Source organism: Branchiostoma floridae, chromosome 8 (assembly GCF_000003815.2).
Source record: "Branchiostoma floridae strain S238N-H82 chromosome 8, Bfl_VNyyK, whole genome shotgun sequence".
Classification (NCBI taxonomy): domain Eukaryota; kingdom Metazoa; phylum Chordata; class Leptocardii; order Amphioxiformes; family Branchiostomatidae; genus Branchiostoma; species Branchiostoma floridae.
The window spans coordinates 4,841,912-4,864,121 of NC_049986.1; the positions used below are offsets into that span (position 1 = coordinate 4,841,912).

General features: G+C 41.4%; 2 protein-coding genes across 4 annotated transcripts in view; one reads left to right on the plus strand and one right to left on the minus strand.

Annotated features, from left to right (window-relative positions):
- Positions 1-15,728, minus strand: part of LOC118420751 (sushi, von Willebrand factor type A, EGF and pentraxin domain-containing protein 1-like) — a 30,856-nt gene extending 15,128 nt beyond the window's left edge. Inside the window, exons 1-8 of one of the 3 annotated variants that reach the window (XM_035827717.1) lie at positions 15,485-15,728; positions 12,399-12,551; positions 5,789-5,968; positions 4,645-4,830; positions 3,307-3,480; positions 2,596-2,769; positions 1,465-1,638; positions 380-559 (exon numbers count right to left, since the gene is read on the minus strand). In XM_035827717.1, coding sequence (XP_035683610.1) covers positions 380-559; positions 1,465-1,638; positions 2,596-2,769; positions 3,307-3,480; positions 4,645-4,830; positions 5,789-5,968; positions 12,399-12,551; positions 15,485-15,551 — 1,288 coding nt within the window. In that variant the 5' untranslated portion in view covers positions 15,552-15,728. The remainder of the gene's footprint in view (positions 1-379; positions 560-1,464; positions 1,639-2,595; positions 2,770-3,306; positions 3,481-4,644; positions 4,831-5,788; positions 5,969-12,398; positions 12,552-15,484) is intronic. The other 2 variants (XM_035827718.1, XM_035827719.1) reach the window with 2 other exon arrangements.
- A 1,363-nt stretch (positions 15,729-17,091) lies between these two features.
- Positions 17,092-22,210, plus strand: part of LOC118420754 (complement C2-like) — a gene marked incomplete in the record, with an annotated part of 17,561 nt that continues 12,442 nt past the window's right edge. The window contains 4 exon segments of the mRNA XM_035827721.1: positions 17,092-17,246; positions 19,617-19,686; positions 21,545-21,709; positions 22,067-22,197. Coding sequence (XP_035683614.1) covers positions 19,626-19,686; positions 21,545-21,709; positions 22,067-22,197 — 357 coding nt within the window.

The following is a 22,210-nucleotide window of genomic DNA, read 5'->3' on the forward strand; positions in this document are numbered from 1 at the left end:
GGATGTCCGACTGAAGTACGTTGTATGAGTGTTGACATCAACATGATACCGCCTCGTTTACTACGCTTTCTCAGGCGATACTAATTTGACAAAATGATCAACTCATCATCTTTCCCAGTTACATGTTGCTAGTACAGCTTACCTTTGCCACTTCTGTTGTGTATCCTTTTTGTGTCTTTTGCTGTGCTAAAAACATTATATCGCTATGATTGTCACCACGGAATTGCGCGGAGAAAGGGCTTGTGGTTGGAGGAAAAACTCGCACAAATAACTCGCCGTTATGTACCTTTATACATGCAAACATGTAATCAGGCACAGTATTTTGTGAACGACATAACTACACTGAATGAATTTCATAAGACTCAGAATTGTAACATACGGGGGTTGCATGATGGTAATGCGAAGGTTCCGTTGTCACATGGAACCAGCCTTGCTCCCTCCAGTCGATAGCCTGTGTTACATGCTACCTCCACAGTATCTCCATGGACCAGCTGCTGTCCATAGTACACCCGGCTGGAGAAGTAGCCATTGGATGGTGGTTGCTTTATCTCACATTTTCCTGGTGGAAATTGAAATAAATGTGATGTATTCATGACACATAGCAGCTAGTTATATTTTCATATCATCATCATTCAGTCGTGCTACATTGAATAGATGCACATGAGTCCCTCCATCCTTTTTTTTCATATCATACAGAATTGATTATTGTCTAGGCGAATAGCAGAGAGGGGTACATGTAAACAGATGTGGTTGCGAAAATTAATCAGATTGTCATTTAATGTGCAGCTAGGTCCAATTTACAAATTATTAATATTAATGTAAGAAGTCAGAGGGGCGAGTAGAACAGAAATAAACAATATATACAAATATCTTGACCGACCCGGGAATCGAACCCGGGTCCTCAGGATCACAACACCAGCGGTCTAAATGACTGAGCCAAAAGCCTGACAGGCGTTTGGCATGGTCAGTTAGCACTACTTCAACCCCCCACTGTTACATTAATAATGAGTGTGAATAGCAAGGTACACGAAAGGACGTTACATAGCGCTATATAACACAACTTGTACTTCACACAGGCTGCCTGCTATAATTGATATTCATGAATGCACACGGCACAAGTTTTAATCTGATTACCAAGTGTTTTTTGCTCGTCTTGCTGTTGTTAGCGTGCCTTCTCTAATTAAAATTCATGAGCATGCTACATAGACATAAGATACTCTTGAGGTAAAAGTATGTTAAATCTGTTTTCCCTCCCCAAAAAATTCTGGTCCTAGTAGTAGTCATTGGTTTCTGTGATGTTTGAAAGTCTCACTAAGAATGAGTATATGAGTATATAGTAGCAAGAAAAGACATTTGTCCCGTACAGTGCATGTATGTTTATATGTTACAATATGCGGTGTATGACATATTTGCTGGTAATAGGATATACTGTTAAGGACAGGTGATCGCTAGAGTAGGACCTACCAAAGCAATGTGGAGACGGGGAGGACCAGGTTTCATCATCTTGACAAACAGCGGACGTGGCTCCAACATGGAGAAACCCTCGACGACAAGAGAAGCTGATTTCAGCACGGTGACCATAGTCACTGCCTTCCCAGAATCCATTCCACACTGGATCAGGCTCACCACAGTTGATAACTGCAACCAGGGAAAAATCAATTTGCACATTCAACAAGGTAGTGTCACTTTACTCTGGAATCTGGAAGACATTGTCCGAGACAAAATGATTTGGCACATTGGTATGGCTTTATCCAATGGGATAACCAAATTTCATTTGATTATATTAATTTATTCATACATCTGTCTGTATATGGGTATTACTCTATAGCTTTAATTAAGGGTTAATGCCCCGCCCTGAGGTGTATATGGTGTCATAACGTTAACGCCTGGTCCTTTGCTATAACCACCGAATAAAACCACCGAGTGCGCGAAGCGGACGAGGTGGTATGAGGTGGTTATAGCAAAGGACCAGGCGTTATGACACCATGTACACCGAGGAACAGGCGGGTCATTACCGTTATTATCATATAGCCTACTCAAACTTGCAAACTCCTGTATGATGCATAGATCCTTTGGCACTATACGTGTGAATTCCTTAGTCGAATTTCTAAAAATTCACATTTGTTCTTTGGTACATAGAAAGATTGCATTTTGAAACCAAAATTTCCATAGAAAATATTCGAAACATTGCAGTCTTTGGCTTTTTAGAACAACAAAACTCATTACCAATGTTAACAGAAGGAGCCATCCCCCCTTGCAGTCAGTACTTATTCCCTCTGCCCAGGCATATGTTTAGCTCGATCCTTTTGATTGGCCAAAGCCTGCATATCCCTTACTTTCTTGTGTGTATCGCTCCTTCTGATTGGTCAGAATAAATCGACAACGGCACCGTTGCCGATGCATATCGACAACGGTGCCGGTGTCGATTCATTCTGACCAATCAGAAGAGCGATACACACCGGCTGGCCGGAATCTATGTGTGACGGCGTCATATGCATAACAAACGTGGAACGGGGCCGTCTGATTGGTCCGCAGCTCCTGGCTATATGATAACTAACTACACATGTATACAGCATTACACTCATTATGAATTACCTGCACAACTTGCCTCCTCCCCGGACCATGTCCCATCAGCACCACAAGTTCGCTCCGCAGAGCCCCTTACAATGTACCCTGTACTGCAGGTGAACTTCACAACCTTGTTGTAGGTAACATCTGTGCCAAATCGGTGTCCGTTCTCAGGATGCTCAAGAACAGGGCAGCTGACAGCTAAGTAAACAGAGTCAAAGGGAATTGCCAACTGTTAAAACCACATGTCCATCCTGTCGTTTACTTTTTGGCTAGGTACTCTTTTAGTACTACATGAGTGAGACCTTAGACTTAGAGTCCCGAATAAAGACACTATCCACAACAAGCCTTGATCATATGGCGAAGGTATTTGTTTTGTAGAACTCGATAAGAACAAGATAACTAAAGAACGGCTGGATGGATTGGTTTCATACCTGGTGGGATTTTTTGCCCCCCTAGCGGCTTCCCTTGGTACTGCAGCGGAACTTCCGGTTTGATATCTCTCGTTCTGAACAATCTATGGTCACGATGAGTGTTTTATATATACGTTTGCATCCAGCAAAACAGTGGACTAAAAATTTTAAAAGACCGACAACGGTTTTCATTGACGCGTGAGATCGCATAACACTGTTACAGAAGTCCTACAATTGGAACATCATCTCAAACCAAACTTGGAGTTCTTATCTCAAGAATCAGATCAGAATTTGGATCAGCATCATGAGACAGAAATGAACTCACGTTGACAGCGTGGCAGGGAGCCGCTCCATTGCTGGGTGGACAGACAGACACGGATAGGTCTCCCCACAAGAGTGTAGCCAGAATTGCAGCGGTACTGGACACGGTTGGGGTAGGTGAAAAGAAGCCCATCCCTCCTGCCATTGGTGATTTCTCCAGGATTTCCACAGCTACGTGCTTGAGTGATAGGAAAGCTAACTGGTTAGTAAATGCACACGACACTAGTTCTAAATAAATGTCATATGGAAAAATTTCTATTAATAATGAAACATTTCTATTAATAGTAAAACCCCAACTGACCCGACATTGGCAATACACTTGACTTTCGCCCAATCTCTTTACAGTTTATTCTGGTTTCAATATAAGCATACGCCAGAAGCTCAGATGGTTCAATTGACGAGTGCAAGAATGAGTGTTACAAAGCTGCTGAGACCAAGCATATCTATGTTCATGTACCTATTACTGTGGTTATAACTTTCCTTAGAATAGCCAAAATACATTTGTATCACGAATTTGCACAAGAAAAATGATTTTCTCGAGAACAATTGCTCATATTCCATTGAAAAATGCCATGCTATGTTCTTATACTCGCTAAAACAACGCAATTCTAGCGATGTATCACGAGTACGCCATAAGTCGCCGGTTCGAACCCGGTGGGCGGGGAATTTAATTTTCTTCTTCAACATCCATTAATGACTCGTGATGTTCTTTTTAGATACAACATGTGCCTTTTGCCCGAGGTTCCTACTTTCTTAAAGGGCCATGTCCATAATAATCTACATTGTGCGCTCAGAGCACGCAATGTATATCATTATGGCTCTGCGTCAATCCTCGGTAGATGCTATTCAAAGTACTAGTACTCGGAAGCATGCGACCTGCTTGGACTACCCACTCTCCAGCAACGACGGGAACAGCTTACTAAGAAGTTCGGCTACACTTTGTTGCAATCAAGAACATTCAGACGGTGGCTTTCACCAACCCGAGATGAGGCCAGTGGACGGTGTGTCAGATCACACAACAAACTGACCACTATCAATGCCAGAACGGAGCGGTATAAGAACAGTGCAATTCAGCACATCGTCGGATCAATGAACTCATAAACTGCATTGTTTGTACCTTATCTGTTGATTTTAACGGTCAACCCAATCTGTATACAATTTGATACGTTTGATAACTGTAAAAGATTTTAGATTTATGTGCGTTACAGCTATGTAAGTACAAGAGCAATTCAGGGCCCAATTTTTTAGTCCTGCTAATCTGTACATTTTAATGGACCAAATAAACCACTATTATATTATTATGGCTCTGAAAACATTTATTGGAGAGAAAAATATAACAAACCTTTGCATGTTAGCTGAACTGAGGACCATTGAGCATTCTCCCCACATCGTATATAGGGTTGACCAATTCTGAAGAAACCGCTATTGCAGCGATATAACAGCCTCTCTCCAACATTGAACGCAGTGCGGTGTCTCTCTCCATCATACATGGCGTGGTCGACATCAGGTGGCTCTCCACACGTAGTAACTGGTAGTAAAAAAATGCATACTATTCCCCACCATATGATAAAGTACCTACTATATATATCATCATGCACATCACAAAGCATTCAGTATCCTAGCAAACTCCTCAAGTACTCTCAAATCAAACAAGGTAATACCCTGTGACGTATTTATGGTTTCCACTGCACCCGTTGCAACAATATACATTATGCCGATGATAATGATATGGACACAGACAGACATGTAACGACGAACAGGGAAGAAAACGAAGCTCTGATATTACTGGTAGCTTACCAGGACAAAGTATGCACGTGTTTATTATAGCTCTGGCACTGACTAATGCAATGTGCTAGGAAGACAGCAGAGTTAAAACATCTGTTTAGGGATTCCTCTAACGCGACAGATGTTCTTTCCATATCTGCATCACGCAACATCTGCTTGGCAATATACAATTACCACAAGGACTTAGGCGGAGATAACACAAACCTGGACTAATATACCGAAGGACGTAGCGTGATTTCTGAAATTATTACATTGATTATAAAAACAGCTACCGCAAAAAAAGTGCATCATTGCGCAACTGAGTGCAGTCGACATGCCAAACTGCATACGGATGCGGCAAATAGAATATAGAGATACAGATGCGAACACTCATCACATCTACCGATCATAATACTCTGTCGACGGAGGTTACAGAGTAATTATTACCTAGCAATCTTAGCTTATGGCTTGATACAAATTGTGTCTGACAAAGCTTTAAAAACTGTAGGTTACAAACCTAATTTCAGGGGTCAAATAGTAAACACTCGTTTTGTTATATCTTCTTTGATATCCTATCAACAAACGTGTCAAGTTAGGGCGCATCCCCTGTGGCAGCTATTTGAACCTGAAAAAAATTATCACACATCCCGTTGAGAAATGATTGATAAGTATGTATACATCCAACACAATATGAGTATATAACTCAAGGGAAGTCCCTTTACCGTTTCTTGTGCACTCTGGAGTGTGCCAGGTCCATTCCCGGTCCCCGGTGCACTGTCGCTGTGCCTGTCCGGACAGCACGTATCCATCATCACAGGAGTACACAGCCAGACCATGAAAGGACAACCGATCAAACAGGACTGCACCATTGGTGGGAATCTCAGGCTCTCTGCAGGTACCATCTGGAAAATCAAAGGAATCTAGTACCGCGGGCCAAGGCTGAAAAAAGATGCCACAACTGGTTTATGTGGAACTTGGAAACCTTGGATTACATTTGTGTACTTTTGAATAGAATGAAGTACATGTAGCTCAGTCATAACGAAAGTTCGGAGACGTCATACCTTCATTGAAATTGCACAGTATCTTGTTTTATCTTAAATGTCTCATTGATTTTTCCGATAAAAGGCTGTAATGAGCATAATCCATTTCAAATGATGGTCTTTTCTACCAGAATAGATTATGTTTTGTGTGTGAAAGTCTGTTTTCCCCTGGCAGAATTCCACTTTGTAATGAACTATTATTAATAATAATTATCTTTATTGCAAATTCATGCCCGATGGCTAATTGCATACAAAGTAAAACAGTAGTGGTATAACTAGAGTTCGGCGACCTCATACCTCCATGAAAATTTAGAGCTTTCGTAAATAATTTATGCATGGTGTTGTTCATCATTGACAAACGTACACATGTCACAATTATAAAATTCCCATTATTAATCAAAAAGCGGTTTTGCGATTTTTACATAAATTATGCAAATAAGTTCCTCACTACCATATTTGGTATCTGCTTATATTCCACCTATCATAATTAACATGTGTTACATTTAGTGAAGTCCAGTTATTGCAAACAATGGAATTATACAATTTCCTCATTAATTATGCAAATTAAGTCCTCACTTGCATAACATGTATATCATTATGAACATCTTTGCCTAAGGTACCCGCATGCCTAGTATGATGCCAATCCGTCAATCCTTTCTGCAGTTATCCTCTTTGGAATGTCTTGACAAAAACGCCCCTGCAGTTCCCCAATTAAATGTTGGGGAGCTGAAACTTGCCCCACTTTGTCATGACACTAAAAGCTATCTACCACCCAAATTTCAAGACCATATCACGTCCAAGACAAGGGATACATAGAAAAAACTGCTATGGTTGAATGTTGTCATTAATTATGCAAATTTGCTCCTATTTTGCATAATTAGTATTTCATTTTGTACAACATTGTCTGAGGTACCTACATACCAAAAATCATGAAAATCCGTTGTTCCCTTCTTGAGTTATCCTCTTCAGAAGTTTTTGACAAAAATGCCCCTGCTGTCCCAAAACTAGACGCTAGGAGGCCCAAACTTATGTCACTTCTTCCTGAGCACAAGAGCTATCTAATATCCAAAGTCGTGACCATAGCATGTTCAGAACACCGAAATAGCAAAACCGAAAGCTGCACTGCAGTACCAAGGGGAGCCGCTAGGGGGCCCAAAATCTAATCATTTCCAGCGTTTATCACACCCTACCAACACACTAAGTATGAAACCAATCCACCCAACCGTTCATGAGTTATCTTGTTTACACACACAAACACACAGACAAACACAGGGTAAACTAGAGTTCCACGAACACATACCTTTGCCAAATAAACCAGGTTTGTTATGTAGAATGTTGTCTGTAGACATAAATGTGTTACTCATTACATTTTATTTTATATGCCTGGAGTTGGTTCTTAACATTTCGCCATTGCTTATACAAATTAGATCCCTATTAACATAATAATATTAAATTGTATCAAGCATCACTTCAGCTATCAGCAGACCAAAAATCATTATGATCCTTTCATCCCTTCTTGACTTATTCTCTTTCAAAGTAGGAAACTAAACCGGCTACTGCAGTTCAAGAAAAGACATAACCGCACCCAAACATACACCTCTTACACTCTGCCATCTTTCTCAGTTACATATGTGCATCTGTGACAAGTTTGAAAGTCCTATCACGGAATGCAGTGGATTTATCAACTTTCCGCATTAACTATGCAAATTAGCCGTTAATTTGCATAATTGGTATCTCATTATGTAAGTTTTTACGTAGGCTACCTACACACCGGAAATCATGACGATTCGTCAACACGTTCATATTTTCCATTAATTATGGAAATGAGATCATCATCTGCGCTGCATAATTAATATGTACTGATATTTCTTTTTCTCAGCTACAAATGTGACAAGTTTGAAAGTCCTATAAAGGAATACAGTGGATCTACAAACTTTCCTCATTAATTATGCAAATTAGCCGTTGATTTGCATAATTAGAATTCCATCATGTAAGTCTTCCCTCTGGCTATCTACATACCAAAAATCATGACGATCAGTCAACACGTCTATAATTTCCATTAATTATGCAAATGAGGCTGTCATTTGCATAATTAACATGCATTGATATTTCTCTCTTTCTCATCTATATATGTGACAAGTTTGAAAGTCCTATCATGAAATGCAGTGGATTTATAAACTTTCGTCATTAATTATGCAAATTAGCTACTGATTTGCATAATTAGTATTTTATTATGTACATTGTTACTTGGGCTATCTACATACCAAAAATCATGACAATCCATCAACACGTTCTGGAGTTATTCTCGTCCAAAGTTTGAAAGGAAATCGGCGACTGCAGTTCCAAACAAGCCGCTAGGGGGTCCAAACGTACCGCACTTACTTTCTGCCCCAAGGGCTATCTACCACTTAAAAATCATAACCACAGCATGTCCAGAACACGAGATATCAAAAATTGAGGTTCTACTGCAGTACCTTAGCAAGCCGCTAGGGGGCCCATTATCGAACTTGACCTTCGTTTTCCCGACCCCTACCCACCTACCAAATATCATCTGGATCCATTCAAGGCTTCTCGAGTTTGTTTCTTTCGGAATTGTAATGTGAAAATTGATAAATGAAATGTAGTTCATCTTCCGCTGCTTTCCCTGAACAGTATTTACATGTTCTCTCGTCAACGGACAGTTTTTTGACGACGCCTCAGGGGAGTCGTCAAGTGGTATATGTTGCATTCAGTCTGCAAAAATTCTAGGAATTGCACAGGCATTTTTCCACAGGAATGCTAGTACCCCACAACAGTATGCTGGGAATTTGGGTCATGTCCTAGAAAGCTTGGACCTGGGGGATGGTTGGGTCAACTCAGGTCAACGGATAGGGATAGACATATACCACAGGTAGACAGAAAAGGTTACATATTAAGGCAATAATCTTGAAAGTTGGCAAATGGTAATTATATTCAGAGCCAAATGTAATTTTCATGTCATGTACTAAAGGTATATCAAGGCCACACACTAGTAATTTTCATGGCATATACTAAAGGTATATCAGGGTCACACACTGGTAATTTTAATGGCATATACTAAGGTTATATCAAGGTCACACATTGGTAATTTTCTTGTCATATGCTAACGATATATCAAGATCACACACTGGTACACACAGTGTCACACAAACATACAAAATAATGTGTGTATAAAATACAATCACACAAACACAGACACATTGACACTTAAAGGCAGTACTGGAAATCCGTTGCATGTGGGATCAGGGGGATGGTTGGGTCAAGTCAGGTCAAGAGGTAGGGAATGCCATAGATTCTTGGAATTGTAGAGGCATGTTTCAACGGGCATGTATGGAATGTTAGCTTGGCATGTTTACAGGCATGTATGGAATGCTAGCCTCTCTATGAATATGAAATGGAATTTGGGACATGTCCTAGCCTAGAGAGAGCATGGTTGGTAATTTTCTTGGTCCGAATCACATTTGTTAGTGAGTAGCTTAACCACCAACAGCAATATTAAGAGTCGATGCACGAAACTCCCTCTGGCTTTTACCTCTGTCACAGACACAGCAAAGCATCCTCTAGCTGCCCCACAAAAACACCCCCTGCCTTTGAAGTCTGATGCAAGTATAAAGAATTCTCTTCTTCACTATATAAACTACAGCTCTCTCTCCCGGTAAACCACCTGGCTGTACAGGTGACCTCACACTGCTAAGTATCTTGTCAGATTTCCAGATGTTCGCTAATTAGCTTGGTTCATGATAACTAGCTTGCTTTGACAGATCTGGGACAACGGGTGTTTTCTTACAGTTCTGGTACTAGTAAAATGGCCGTTTCTGTAAGGCAAGTAAAATTCAGCCACTAAGTCAACACAATAGATCCCCGTATCTTGCTTCTTTGGAAGCTGGTTCAGTGAGTGTCATTTGCGTCTGCTAACATTGTGGTAATTTTCATGTCATATACTAACGATATATCAAGATCACACACTGGTACACACAGTGTCACACAAACATACAAAATCATGTGTATAAAATACAATCACACAAACACAGACACATTGACACTTAAAGGCAGTACTGGAAATCCGTTGCATGTGGGATCAGGGGGATGGTTGGGTCAAGTCAGGTCAAGAGATAGGGAATGCCATAGATTCTTGGAATTGTAGAGGCATGTTTCGACGGGCATGTATGGAATGTTAGCTTGGCATGTTTACAGGCATGTATGGAATGCTAGCCTCTCGATGAATATGAAATGGAATTTGGGACATGTCCATTCCTTTAGAATTCCTATGAACCTTAGGGAACACAGTATGCTGGGTATGCAAGTCTCCCCCCCCCCCCCCGAATCTGTTCCAGATGTATCTCTGGTATGCAATGGTGGAAGATTTCACCATTGTGCTGTACCTGGTATAGAACAGGCTGGCTGTAGGTTTATGTTACAGGTGGGCTAGTATATTGTGCCAGGGATAGTGTGACAGGGAAGTTCCAGTCTATTTCTGATTTGAGCTGTATTGTTGTACCCTCAATTGTCGTCATGGCAATAATACATTTTTATTGCCAGTCTTGTTGTACCCGCCCCTCTCTGTTTCTAGCGAATGAGCACTTATCCTCATTCTACATAAAGCGGATCTTAGCTCAAAATCTGTGTGGTATAGGTATCTCTCCATACTGTACTCAGATTTAAGTTTTTTTGTACAATCCTAACTTACCAGCATTAACAGATAATTGGTGAAGAGATTTTTGAATATAGATGTCTGATAGCCTTTTCCTTAACGATACACAAACATGCTTGCTATCAACATCTACGTTGTTACTGTACCAGATGAATGAATTATCTAGAATTTATTTTTTCGATCTAGAATTTCCAATTTTTCTTGTTATTATTCATCACATCATTTTATTGGGACAATAGAGCGTTTACATGTAAAGGATGTGTACATGTCCCCAGTTGTCTTAGCCGCAAGCAATATTTAACAATCCTAACTGAAACATCAACATCTAATGGAAATCTTCCGAGTTCAGCTTTACATGCCATGTTGCTGGCGTTTCTATGAACTCCTGCAAAATTGTTGTGAAGCACTTCAACTGAAGAATTATCCTGCAAGTGGTCTTTACCCAAAATTTCGCTACCATATAGCATGATAGGCTTGATACATGTATCAAAAATTTTTGATAAATTCTTTATAGAGATCGGATAGCGGATGAGGGATTTTATACTGAAGACAGCTTTACATGCTTTGAGAGAAAGTTCTTTTTTGGTAAAGGAAAAAGAACTTTCTCTCAAAGCACGTAAATTATTGTTCCACAACCTCAATTCCCCATTGATTATGCAAAATAATGTCCTAATCTACATAATTGGTAGGGTGGGTTAGGCGACCCGTCTGCCTGGCCTGCACGTGACAATTTAAGGTGAAGGAGGGGTGTGCACTTCCTTCTCCATCCTCTCGTCTTCTGGTGCACTAAGACGGCAGATGCAGATTTGTTGTTTGGAGTTTCCGTCTCCTAGGAGACTTCCGACCAAGGATGTATGGCAAGTGCGTCATGCCCGAACATGCCTCCATGGCCTGCCACTGCCACTAGCCGCAGCTAGGTACTCATTTACACCTGAGTTAAGTGAGGAAAGTCGTGTAAAGTACCTTTCCCAAGAGCACAAGATCGGTGACACGGCAGCCGGATTGGAACTCAGGACTTCTTGGACCTGAGCCCAACGCACTGCCGATTGCGCCACGCGATCTCACCCTTACCCTACACCATGAAAAAGTACCTGAAAGCACACAAACCCCTAAGTTACACCTCAGAAGAGGCACTTATCATCTGCAAGTAAACGATCGCAAAATTCGAAACCTAGGACTAAGTACGCCCAATTTAGCGCGTGCCTGCAAACTTTACCTGCAATAAATTAAATTTGCAAGCTGTCAGCTGTGTGACGCTTGAGGTCAGTCGGGATGGATAAAAATGAATTTTCAACCATAAAAAACATATCATGCAGTCGTTTACGTTTTGGATAGGTATTCTTTTAGCAGTATCTGAATGAGACCTAAAGTATTGAATAACGGCTCTCTCCAAAATGAGCCTTGACTATTTGACGAAGGTATGTGTTCGTGTAACTCCACAGTACAGGTTCGACAGACTGTAGGCTTTAAAGTCAACCTTCCGCTAGTGTTAGAGCCATCCTTATCCATCCATGACATTGATTGACTGACATAATCTTGATTGACTGACCAATTAATTGATTGATTGGTTGATTGGATGATTCATCGATAAATTTATAAGTTAATGGATATCAAATAACTTACTGGGGTTAACACAGCTCATGCCACAAGGACCATCACACAGACACCTCTTGTTGCGCCCTCTGCAGTCTGAGTCCACAGTACATCTCTTCCTGCTGCAGCTACGACCCTCTGCAGTCGCGGCAGCAGCGCTGGGGACACACAGGCTCTCATTGTCTGGAAACAACAGAGACATTGGCCATAGAATGATCCCAATTGTCAAATGATATTTACAAAGTTATGAATGATATCTCTTATCCCTAGTATGTTCCGGTTCCTTATGCATTAAGCTATGTTGATTTCATTTAATCAATTTTCGTCCATTTTTACACCAAAATGAATTTCAACTATACTATAAATGGTACAAAACTATTGCAAAACTAGAGTTCCACGACCCCATACCTTCACTAAATGATTTTAATCACAACTGGTGTGTTAATTGTGTTTGTCGTTAATTATGCAAATACGGCCCTAATGTGCATAAATGATCACAACTCCCATGCGACCAGTCAGAGATTCTTGTCATTTACTACAATGGGACTGTAGCATTTTCCCATCAACTATGAATATTGGGTCTTTATTTGCATAATATTTATCTATCAATATTCTTACTCATTTACCAATGTCACATGCTGCAATAGTCCTCATTAATCATGAAAATTAGATTCCGATATGCATAATCGATATTCAACTAGCGTTCCACGACCCCATACCTTCGCTAAATGATTTTAACCTTTACAACTGGCGTTTCTCTAATCATGCAAATAAGGTCCTAATTTGCATAAATAATATCAGTTAATCACCTCTTCTATCCAATGACAGACATACACAAGCTATATTAAGAAAGAATGAAATAAAGAAAGAAAAACATTTTTTTCATTAATAATGGAAATTAGATTTCAATTTTCATAATCAATCTTTGATATATGAAGCATAACTTCTGTCAGCCCCTTCTTGAGTTATTCCCTTTCAAAGTCTGACACTAACCCGGTTCTTGCAGGTCCAAAACAAGCCACTAGGGGGCCCAAACCAACACCACTTATTGTGTTGTTAAGAGCTATCTTCCACTTAAAAATTATGACCACAGCATGTCCAGAACTCTAGATATCAAACCCAGAAGTTCCACTGCAGTACCATACCAAGCAGCTAGAGAGTCCAAAATCTAATTATTTCCAGGTCTCATCAAGACCTACCAACATACCAAATATCAATACAATCCATGCAGGCGTTCTCGAGTTACGGTGGTCTTCTACAAACACACACACAGACGCTACCGAAAATATAACCTTCAACTAGAGTTCCACGACCCCATACCTTCGCCAAATGATCCGAACCTTTCTCTACAACTGCTGTATTAATTGTGTTTTTCATTAATTATGCAAATAAGGTTCTCATTTGTATAAATCATATCAGTTGATCATCTCCTCCACCAGAAGTACACAATCTATGCTAAGAAAGAAGCATTTTTCTGATAAATTATGTAAATTAGGATCTCATTTGCATAATAAACGTTCAACGATGTTCACCTGCACACTTCCAAATGCTACAAGTAAGAAGTTCCTGTCATTTTCCAAAACGAATTTATAGCATTTTCTCATTCATTATGCAAATTAGGTCTTTATTTTGCATGATATGTATCATTCTTCTCCTTCTCAGTACAAATGTCACATGTTGCAATGGTCCCATAATGGGACTAAGTTTGTTTACAAAGTGTCCTAATCAGTTATGCAAATTAGATACCAATTTACATAATTGATATGTCATTATACATCACTTAAGCTATCTACATGACAAAAATCATAAAAATCCGTTTACCCCTTCTTGAGTTATTCCCTTTTAAAGCCTGACACTAAACCTGCTCTGCAGTTCCAAAACAAGCCACTATGGGGCCCAAACCTACACCGTTTACTCTCGGCATCAAGAGCTGTCTACCACTCAAAAATCATAGCCACAGCATGTTCAAAACGTGAGATATCAAACCAGGAAGTTCTGCTGCAGTACCGTAACAGGCTGCTAGGGGGCCCAAAGTCTAATCGTTTCCAGGTCTCATCAAGACCTACCCACAGACCAAATATCGACACAATGCATTCAGGCTTTCTTGAGTTATGCTGGTCTTCTACAAACACACATACAGACGCTACCCAAAATATAACCTTCTTGACGAAGTTAACTATATTAAGCATCACTTAAGCTATCTACATACCACAAATCATGAAGATCTATCACCCCCTCCTTGAGTTATTCCCTTTTAAAGTCTGGCACTAAACCTGCCCCTGCAGTTCCAAAACAAGACGCATGCCTACACCACTTACTCTTTACCCCAAGGGCTATCTAGCACTTAAAGTCGTGACCACAGCATGTCCGGAACTCGAGATATCAAACCCGGAAGTCCTGGGTCGCTTATGTTTACGTTGATTTGATCAAGTGGGACATAACCACGTTTGATTGAGAAGGGGGGTGGCTCGTGCTGAATGGGGCGGACAGGGTGTACCTACCGTCGAACACAGTGAGCTAAACGTTACAGCATACATATGTTTGTGGTTCAAATGTTTCTATGGTAGCACGCTATCGTTACGATATCGTAACGTCCCTATCTCAATATCGTACGCGTACTTTAACACTTTTTAAAACGTTATTTTGACACGGAAATTGCAAAGTTGTATGAAGAGACATATGGACATCATTCAAAAGTCCCCTTTCAGTCCTACCGAAAACGACGTTTTGTTCAAAGCATCGTTGACGTATTTACGTTTATTTTCGTTTAGTTAAGGTACCTTTTCCAATACGAAATTTTGACACGGTAATGACGCCATAGTACACCGAAGTGGGAGGGTGGACTAATGTTCCAGTATTTTTTTTAGCAAAAAATCGGTTTAAACTCCACTCCAAATTCAGTCTTATTGATGTTGCCTTTGCACCATTGGCGGGGCGTAAACATCACTGTCCCATCTTTACACAGACTGTAACTGTAAGCGTGCCCTCTTGCACGTTTTACAACTTCCTGGTAAGATATTAGCAGATCTTGTCTTATGTGAGATCTGTTCTCTTGACGTCTGACACGAAACACAAACAACACTATGAGGATATGAGTGAGAGTGGGTAGAACCTACCTGCCATAATGGTGTACCCATAAAAACTGAGCAGTGCCCACACCAAAATCTCGAGTTGTACCGCCATTCTGTGAACGGGTCCGATCTACAGGCGTGGATGTGCGGGGACTAAACATGTGGATGGATACATACCGGAAGTGAGTGGGTTGAGTGACCTCCCCAACACGAGAGAGAGGACAAATAACCTGAAGTCTTCTCGGTAGTGCACAAGGCCCAGTTTTAATATATCCGTGATGACTCGTACTCTAGGGGAAAGAACGCAAATCAAAATTAGTAACGTTTAAATGAAAACAGTTGCCTCATATCTCCAATGTACTATGATGCACATATTGGGAGTTCGTGACGTAGTTCTCCTAGCAGAGGTTGATGAGGAAAATTTGCTTATATGCCGTTTTTCTCTGTGCTGACAGGAAAAGACGGCATATAAGGAAAAGGTCACGATTCTCCCCATTAACCTCTGCTTGAAGAGTAACGTAGTCTACCACCTCCTCCCTCTATCCAGGAAGCCCGACTGTTGCAGGGCCCACTATACTTTTAACGTTAATCTCGGAGTCCAGCCTCTGCTGAGCCTTGTTAGCTTTACTCGGTTTCCAAGTCCCTCAGGACTCCAAGTTATAACTCTACATGTCGATAAAAAATGATTGAAATTTGCCAAACGACAGACAACACACTAGAGATAGCCGGCTCAAAACTGCAGTTTCCAACTGTACTTTAAAAACTGTATTGATAACGGAAGAAAAGTACTGCTTTAATTTAGCAGTTCACCGTAACCTTAGATGTCGAATATGACTTGGTCACTCGGAAGAGGATATAACTTTAATAGTTATATGATTTCATGCGACAGTTTGACACATGTAATTAGCCAACAAAAAGGTAAATGTAACGTAATACCTTATAAGTGTACCAAGACATGGAAAAGTAAAAACCTTTGGAATGATGAAAAGTTAGAGATGGAGAAACAGATTCTCTTTTATTGACGGTGTTTCATATGCCCTGTATTCAGATAAAACGACAGATGGCCATGCATAATTGTTTCTAACACATTCAATAAAAGGGAATCTGTTTTTCCATCTTTAACTTTTCATCATTAAAGCAAGGCCTATGCAAAAGTTGTGTTCCACAGATAACAGTCTTCATCGCGGTAAGCGCCTTCTGTCACAACTTTTTTTTTTTTACAAAAACTGCACTGCGCCATTGGGAAGAACACAAAGGAAACGGCAATGCACAGTGACAAACCGATAGACAAGCCATACGTCTATATTATATTCCATCCCCTGGGCTGCCGTACTGAATCCAGGACGTTTGTGATAACGCCCCAAGATAAACTCTAAAATACGAGAAAGGCCGAGAAACAGCGAGTGAGCCTCACGTGCTCCGAACATGAAGCGGATTGTCCCGTCACCCTGCCGTGACCTGCCCGCTGAGCGCGAGTCGCAGTGCTGGCTCAGCAGTGGCCTGTTGTCGGTAAACATGCGGATGTGCAGTCGTGCCTGTTCCTGGGAACTTCCTGTCGGATACCGGGGCAGCCGCCTGGCCCTGTGCCCGCTCACACAGCTGTCAACATGTGATAAGTTGTTTCCCACGTGACACATTAAAGGCCAACGTTGTCGTTCTTCTCCCATACTGATCACCACGTTTCTCGACTGCCCTTCCTCACGCCAGGTACGCACCTCGTGAATTCCTACAATATTAATTTTCTCGTGGTTGTTGTTGACTGATGTTATTGTGACAGACGTTGGCTAGTTCACCTTTCATCCGCAGGGTAAGCTTTATCTGTTGTTTTTAAACACTACCAACTGACCATTTCAAATGGTCCGGACCTGTCCGCGTACTGGTGACGAACGTAACGTTAGTCTATGTAACACAAGCTCTGCTGTTTTGGACTGTAACTGGAGGTAGGCCGGGTGGTTTTAAGGTATAAACAGTCTTTGATGTATTTGTACACATTAAGGGTTATCGCCTCCCAGAATGTTGTTGAATCTATCAATATCTATACAACGGAAAGTATCAAATTCAAAGGTTAATGTTATGTTTTATTGACCTGTCAATTGTGAAAGAAATTTCTTATTAACAGGCTTAGCCTGTCAATAGCGGGGGAAAATTCTTATTGACACGAAACGCTAGAGGCGAGTAGAATTTAATCTCCAGGCAGATTTACCGGTGGCATAGCAGATTACAGTTTTCGGCCTATAGTACCAGAGGTTGACTGGCATCGACGCGGATAGTCCATGTATACGAACGGTTTGAGATGTCAGTCGCACTGTAACAAGCCGCCTTAAAAGTACTGTAAATGCATTTAAGTTCGCGGGGATTTAATTTCGCGGTAGCGGGAAAAATGACTTTTCGCGGTGGATTTAATTTCGCGGTAACACCATCGACTGCAGTCTAATACCTTAATAGAATAATGTTCGCGGTGGATTTAAGTGGTCGCCGCGAAAACCGCGAACATTAATCCACCGCGAACATTTCTGCATTTACAGTATTGGACTTGGATTTCTTTTAATTCATACAGCCAGAGTTCCACGACCCCATACCCTCGCCAAATGATGCCTTTACAACTATTGTTGTATCAGCACCCCGCGGCATAGGGGTATTCCCCATACAAGGCAGAAGGGGGGGTGGGGGGTGAGTGGCCACGGTAAGTCCCATAGTTAAGTATAGGCGGCGCTTATAGCGACCGTTGCTATTTCAAGTATGTCAACGTCAATAGTCAACATTCCACACGATTTTGCCCGAATATAACGTTATTGAGAATCCATGGCCATTACCCGCTGTGGTTAATGGTACCAGAGTACAGTTTTCGGCCAATGGGGATTCCCATAGTTAAGAGCAGACATCGACGCGCATAAAATCATAGTAGAGTGTATTCTGAAGCACGACCAACGAATATGTTGAAGTTAAGGGTATAATCTACAAAATATCTGAAAAAAAAAACACAAAGAAGTTATGTTTTTAGAAAGATTTTAACGATCTCTTTTAGATAGGGTCATGCGGGACCATGGGGAACTGCAGCCTACTCACGCTGGCAGCCAGCGGTAGAGTTGACGCGAATTTCTGCACAGACCGGGCAAACTTGAGATCTGCCTGATTAGTCTAGTGATAGTCTAGCCCATAACCCCATCCCCGGAATTACTAGTACAGCCCAAGACAATAGAGCTTGTGTTACATAGACGTGAAAAGGCTAGGACCACTTGAAATGGTCAGTTGGTGGTGCTTACACTCCACTGTTACAGATAGTCTGACACAAACTCCGCTGTCCAGGGCTGTAACTGGCCCCTCCCCCAGGGGACCGGCGGATGTTTGGCGGGCTGCTATAAGCGAGATTTAATCAGGCTATGTTACAGACAGGCTAGCCTACTCAATAGCCTCTGTCTTTTTTATTTTGACAACAACGGATAACGCTTACCCTGTGGATAAAGGTGAACAACAGATATAGGTTACCTCACGGATGAAGGAGAACAGATGTTAGGATGGACAATCGTACAGTTTTCTGGGCAACAGACTTTTTTCTATCAAGCTATCCTCCTCACCTTCACTTGTACCCCACTATTAGAGAAACGACCGGTGGCAAACCTATCTCGATTGCTATTTTGATCTCATCTTGTAATTAGGGTCTGCAGGGGGTTCCCAACAACGGTTTACGCTGAATTTAGAAGAAATCTCTACGTACTACGCTAAAATCAAGGGAGGTTGTTATGAAAATAATGATGACCTTTTTGCAAATAACGTGAACAAGACAGCAGTGAGCTTTTCCTCTAGATTACAGGACATCAAAATACCCTGCCTCTGCCTTACTGAAAAGGGCCATGCAAAAGGGCCCTCTATTGATTCCAAGCTGGTGAAAGATCTCATTATTTGTTATGTGCATTTTTGCATTCACAAGTATGAAATAGGGTCTTTACATAATCAATATGCAGCCGTGGTCACGTTCATTCCATATTTCAATTTGCTTGAATGATGCTCAAGCACGCATCATCGTCATCATACCAGGGTGTCCAACCCCCTTCATGCTCACTTGTTGCGGTGTGTCTGGGAACTCATGAATCAATAGGTTCGTCAATGTTCTAAGTTATAGCTGTGTTTTTAACTCATGGAGATTATTTTCTGTGACTCGTATGATGTTGTATTGTAGGAGTATAAGATGGAGATGCCGTGCTTGCTGTTGCTGTTGGTGCTGCAATTCTTGAGCCCAGGAGCCAGAGGTAAATGTCTGCATAATCGTGACCATTGAAACTGGAACCATCCTCTCATGATGGGCATGTCAGCTGTATAATGACATGAGAGGATGATTTTACAGTAGACTGAGCTTTTCTAAGAGTTTCAAAGTATCATACTTAGTATTGACTAGACGGCCCTAATTGACCAGCAATTATTTGTTGACGTTACTAACGTACTGAAACTAGACAGGCCGATATTTGCTTATAAGTAAATTCAGCATATTTCAGCCCACCTCCCTCCTTATGCAAAACTGGACTGTTCTAAAATTGAATTTGAAGTTATCCCCTGCGAGAATAGACTCATCATAATGTACATTTTAGGTCTAGTAATCACTCAAATCCCTTGTATTTAAACCCAAGACGCTTCAGCGAAAGACGACCTTTTGCAGAAAAACGATGTTTTTGAGTGCCTTATTATCAGCTGCAGGAAAACGGGATTTTTTGGGAAATAAAAAGAATTATTATACACTGCTTTAGCGGTAGCCGAAAAATTGAGAGCCAAAACTAGGGTGGCGACCTATGATTTTATTTTCACGGACTACTTTGCCATCCGATGATATCAAATTCCGAACCGGAACCTAGAGGCACATACCTCATGTAATATCTTAACCTCTGACCTCCACTCCATCTTTTGACCTTTTTTGGTTTTGACCCTTGAACGCTTATTGACTTGAGTTATTGACACTGATTTTGTTTTGACGCCTTGGTTTTCGTGTGATATACTGTTTGTTGCCCAATGGCAATGGTGTCTTAACTTTGAATGTAACACATTTTGTTACATGTATGGTGCTCCCTCGGACATTAATTTTCAGACGTTGTAGGGGCCACCCACCCGTCATGCGGTGAAATAGAATAAATAAATAAACAACTGTTTAATCAAAGTACAGCTACGCATAACCCAATATCTGCTCGGAGATATTCCACCCAAACCACACCGAGTATAGGAGTGATTTCTGAAGATATTCAATTACATTTACAAACAGCTACCGTGAAAAATACCGTGCATCATCTCGCAACTACGAGCAAACGACATGTCAAACTACGTACGAATGCAGCAAAGGGAATATGGAGATACAGCTGCGAACAGGCATTACGTCATTCAACCGGAGTAAGATATGCTTAGGAGACATGAACAACTCACCTGACTGTTTATGTTCAGACGACAGCACAAGTGAGTTTAGTATTGGAGCAATACATTTATGTACATATGTACAAGGCACGTCGGGGTGGCTCAATGCAGCAGGGTCCTCGACAGTTCAGTTTTGAATTTAAACTGGGAGAATGACCCTTCCTTCGCCTCAACAGGCTCAAGTTCGTCCAATTCTTTGATGGTCCAAGGGAAACAAGAGAGTAAATGGTAGTTGTTCCTGCATGCAATAACACGGCTAATCTGTGCCAAGAACACACATACAGATTTGGTGCGCCAATGTGCCATCATACATCATTTTTTTGCCAACATTTGCCAGCAAGAGCTGCATTTTCTTCCCTCAGTACAAGGCCACTTTTGGGCACTGAACTAACACTCACAGTAGCAGCCTCCCTTAACTCTCTTTGTCAGAAACATTTAACTCACTAGGTTAGGCAAGCTCGACAAACTGACTAAATGGGCACAACAAGGACCCTAGGCACTCTTTTAGGTACATGTGGCGGGTTCTTTAACGTGCTTGATGTGTGTAACAAGCATGTTCAGGTTCTATTATCCATCACTTAAGAAGTATAATTTTTATTATCATATACAAATGATGTGTTTGTAAACCAGTCAAAATATATCAAAGACCAGATTTTTTTACCATCATCCGACACAGGCCTTTATACCTTATATACTGTTTTCCATGCTTTTCAGGCTGTGATGTGGTACCAAACGACATAGAGAATGGTTTCTACCACAGGATAGGCAGCACACTAGTGCAGGCTGTTTGCTACCCAGGCTTCCAGCAGGTCGGTTTGGAGTGGAGAACTTGTAATGCAAGCAGTGGGCTGTGGAGCACGGCCTACTCAACATGCACAGGTACATGTACTACATATGCACGCAAGTTAACAGTGGGAAAGGATTCAGACTCTCATGGTCCTTTCCTAGTTCTCGTGTATTGCATGAAACATATTCGTTTTAAAAATTTGTCAGCGCCTTACGATTTTTTTACCACGTCTAGCCTAGCCTGGAGTCCAGCCCTGTTCGCTTCAGCCCGCTCCCGGAGGTGGCTTGGCGGGCCGGGGTAGTGATCTTCGGAAGCGGAAAAAGCAAACAAGGCTGGACTCCAGTCTAAAGCCAGCCACCTGATAGCCCTTAGCTAGAGAAATCCACATAGGCAGAAAACTGTGTTCACCTGCGGTCTTAATTCCCCATCTTGACCCCAAACCTCCACAGATATTAACGAATGTGAGGATTGGAGTGATGAGATGGGCGGCAGTGGGTCTGGAGATGGAGCCAGCTTGGGTGCAGATGAGGAAGCCGGGTTGTGTCACCTGCACGCTGACTGTATCAACACGCCTGGATCCACAGCTGCAGATG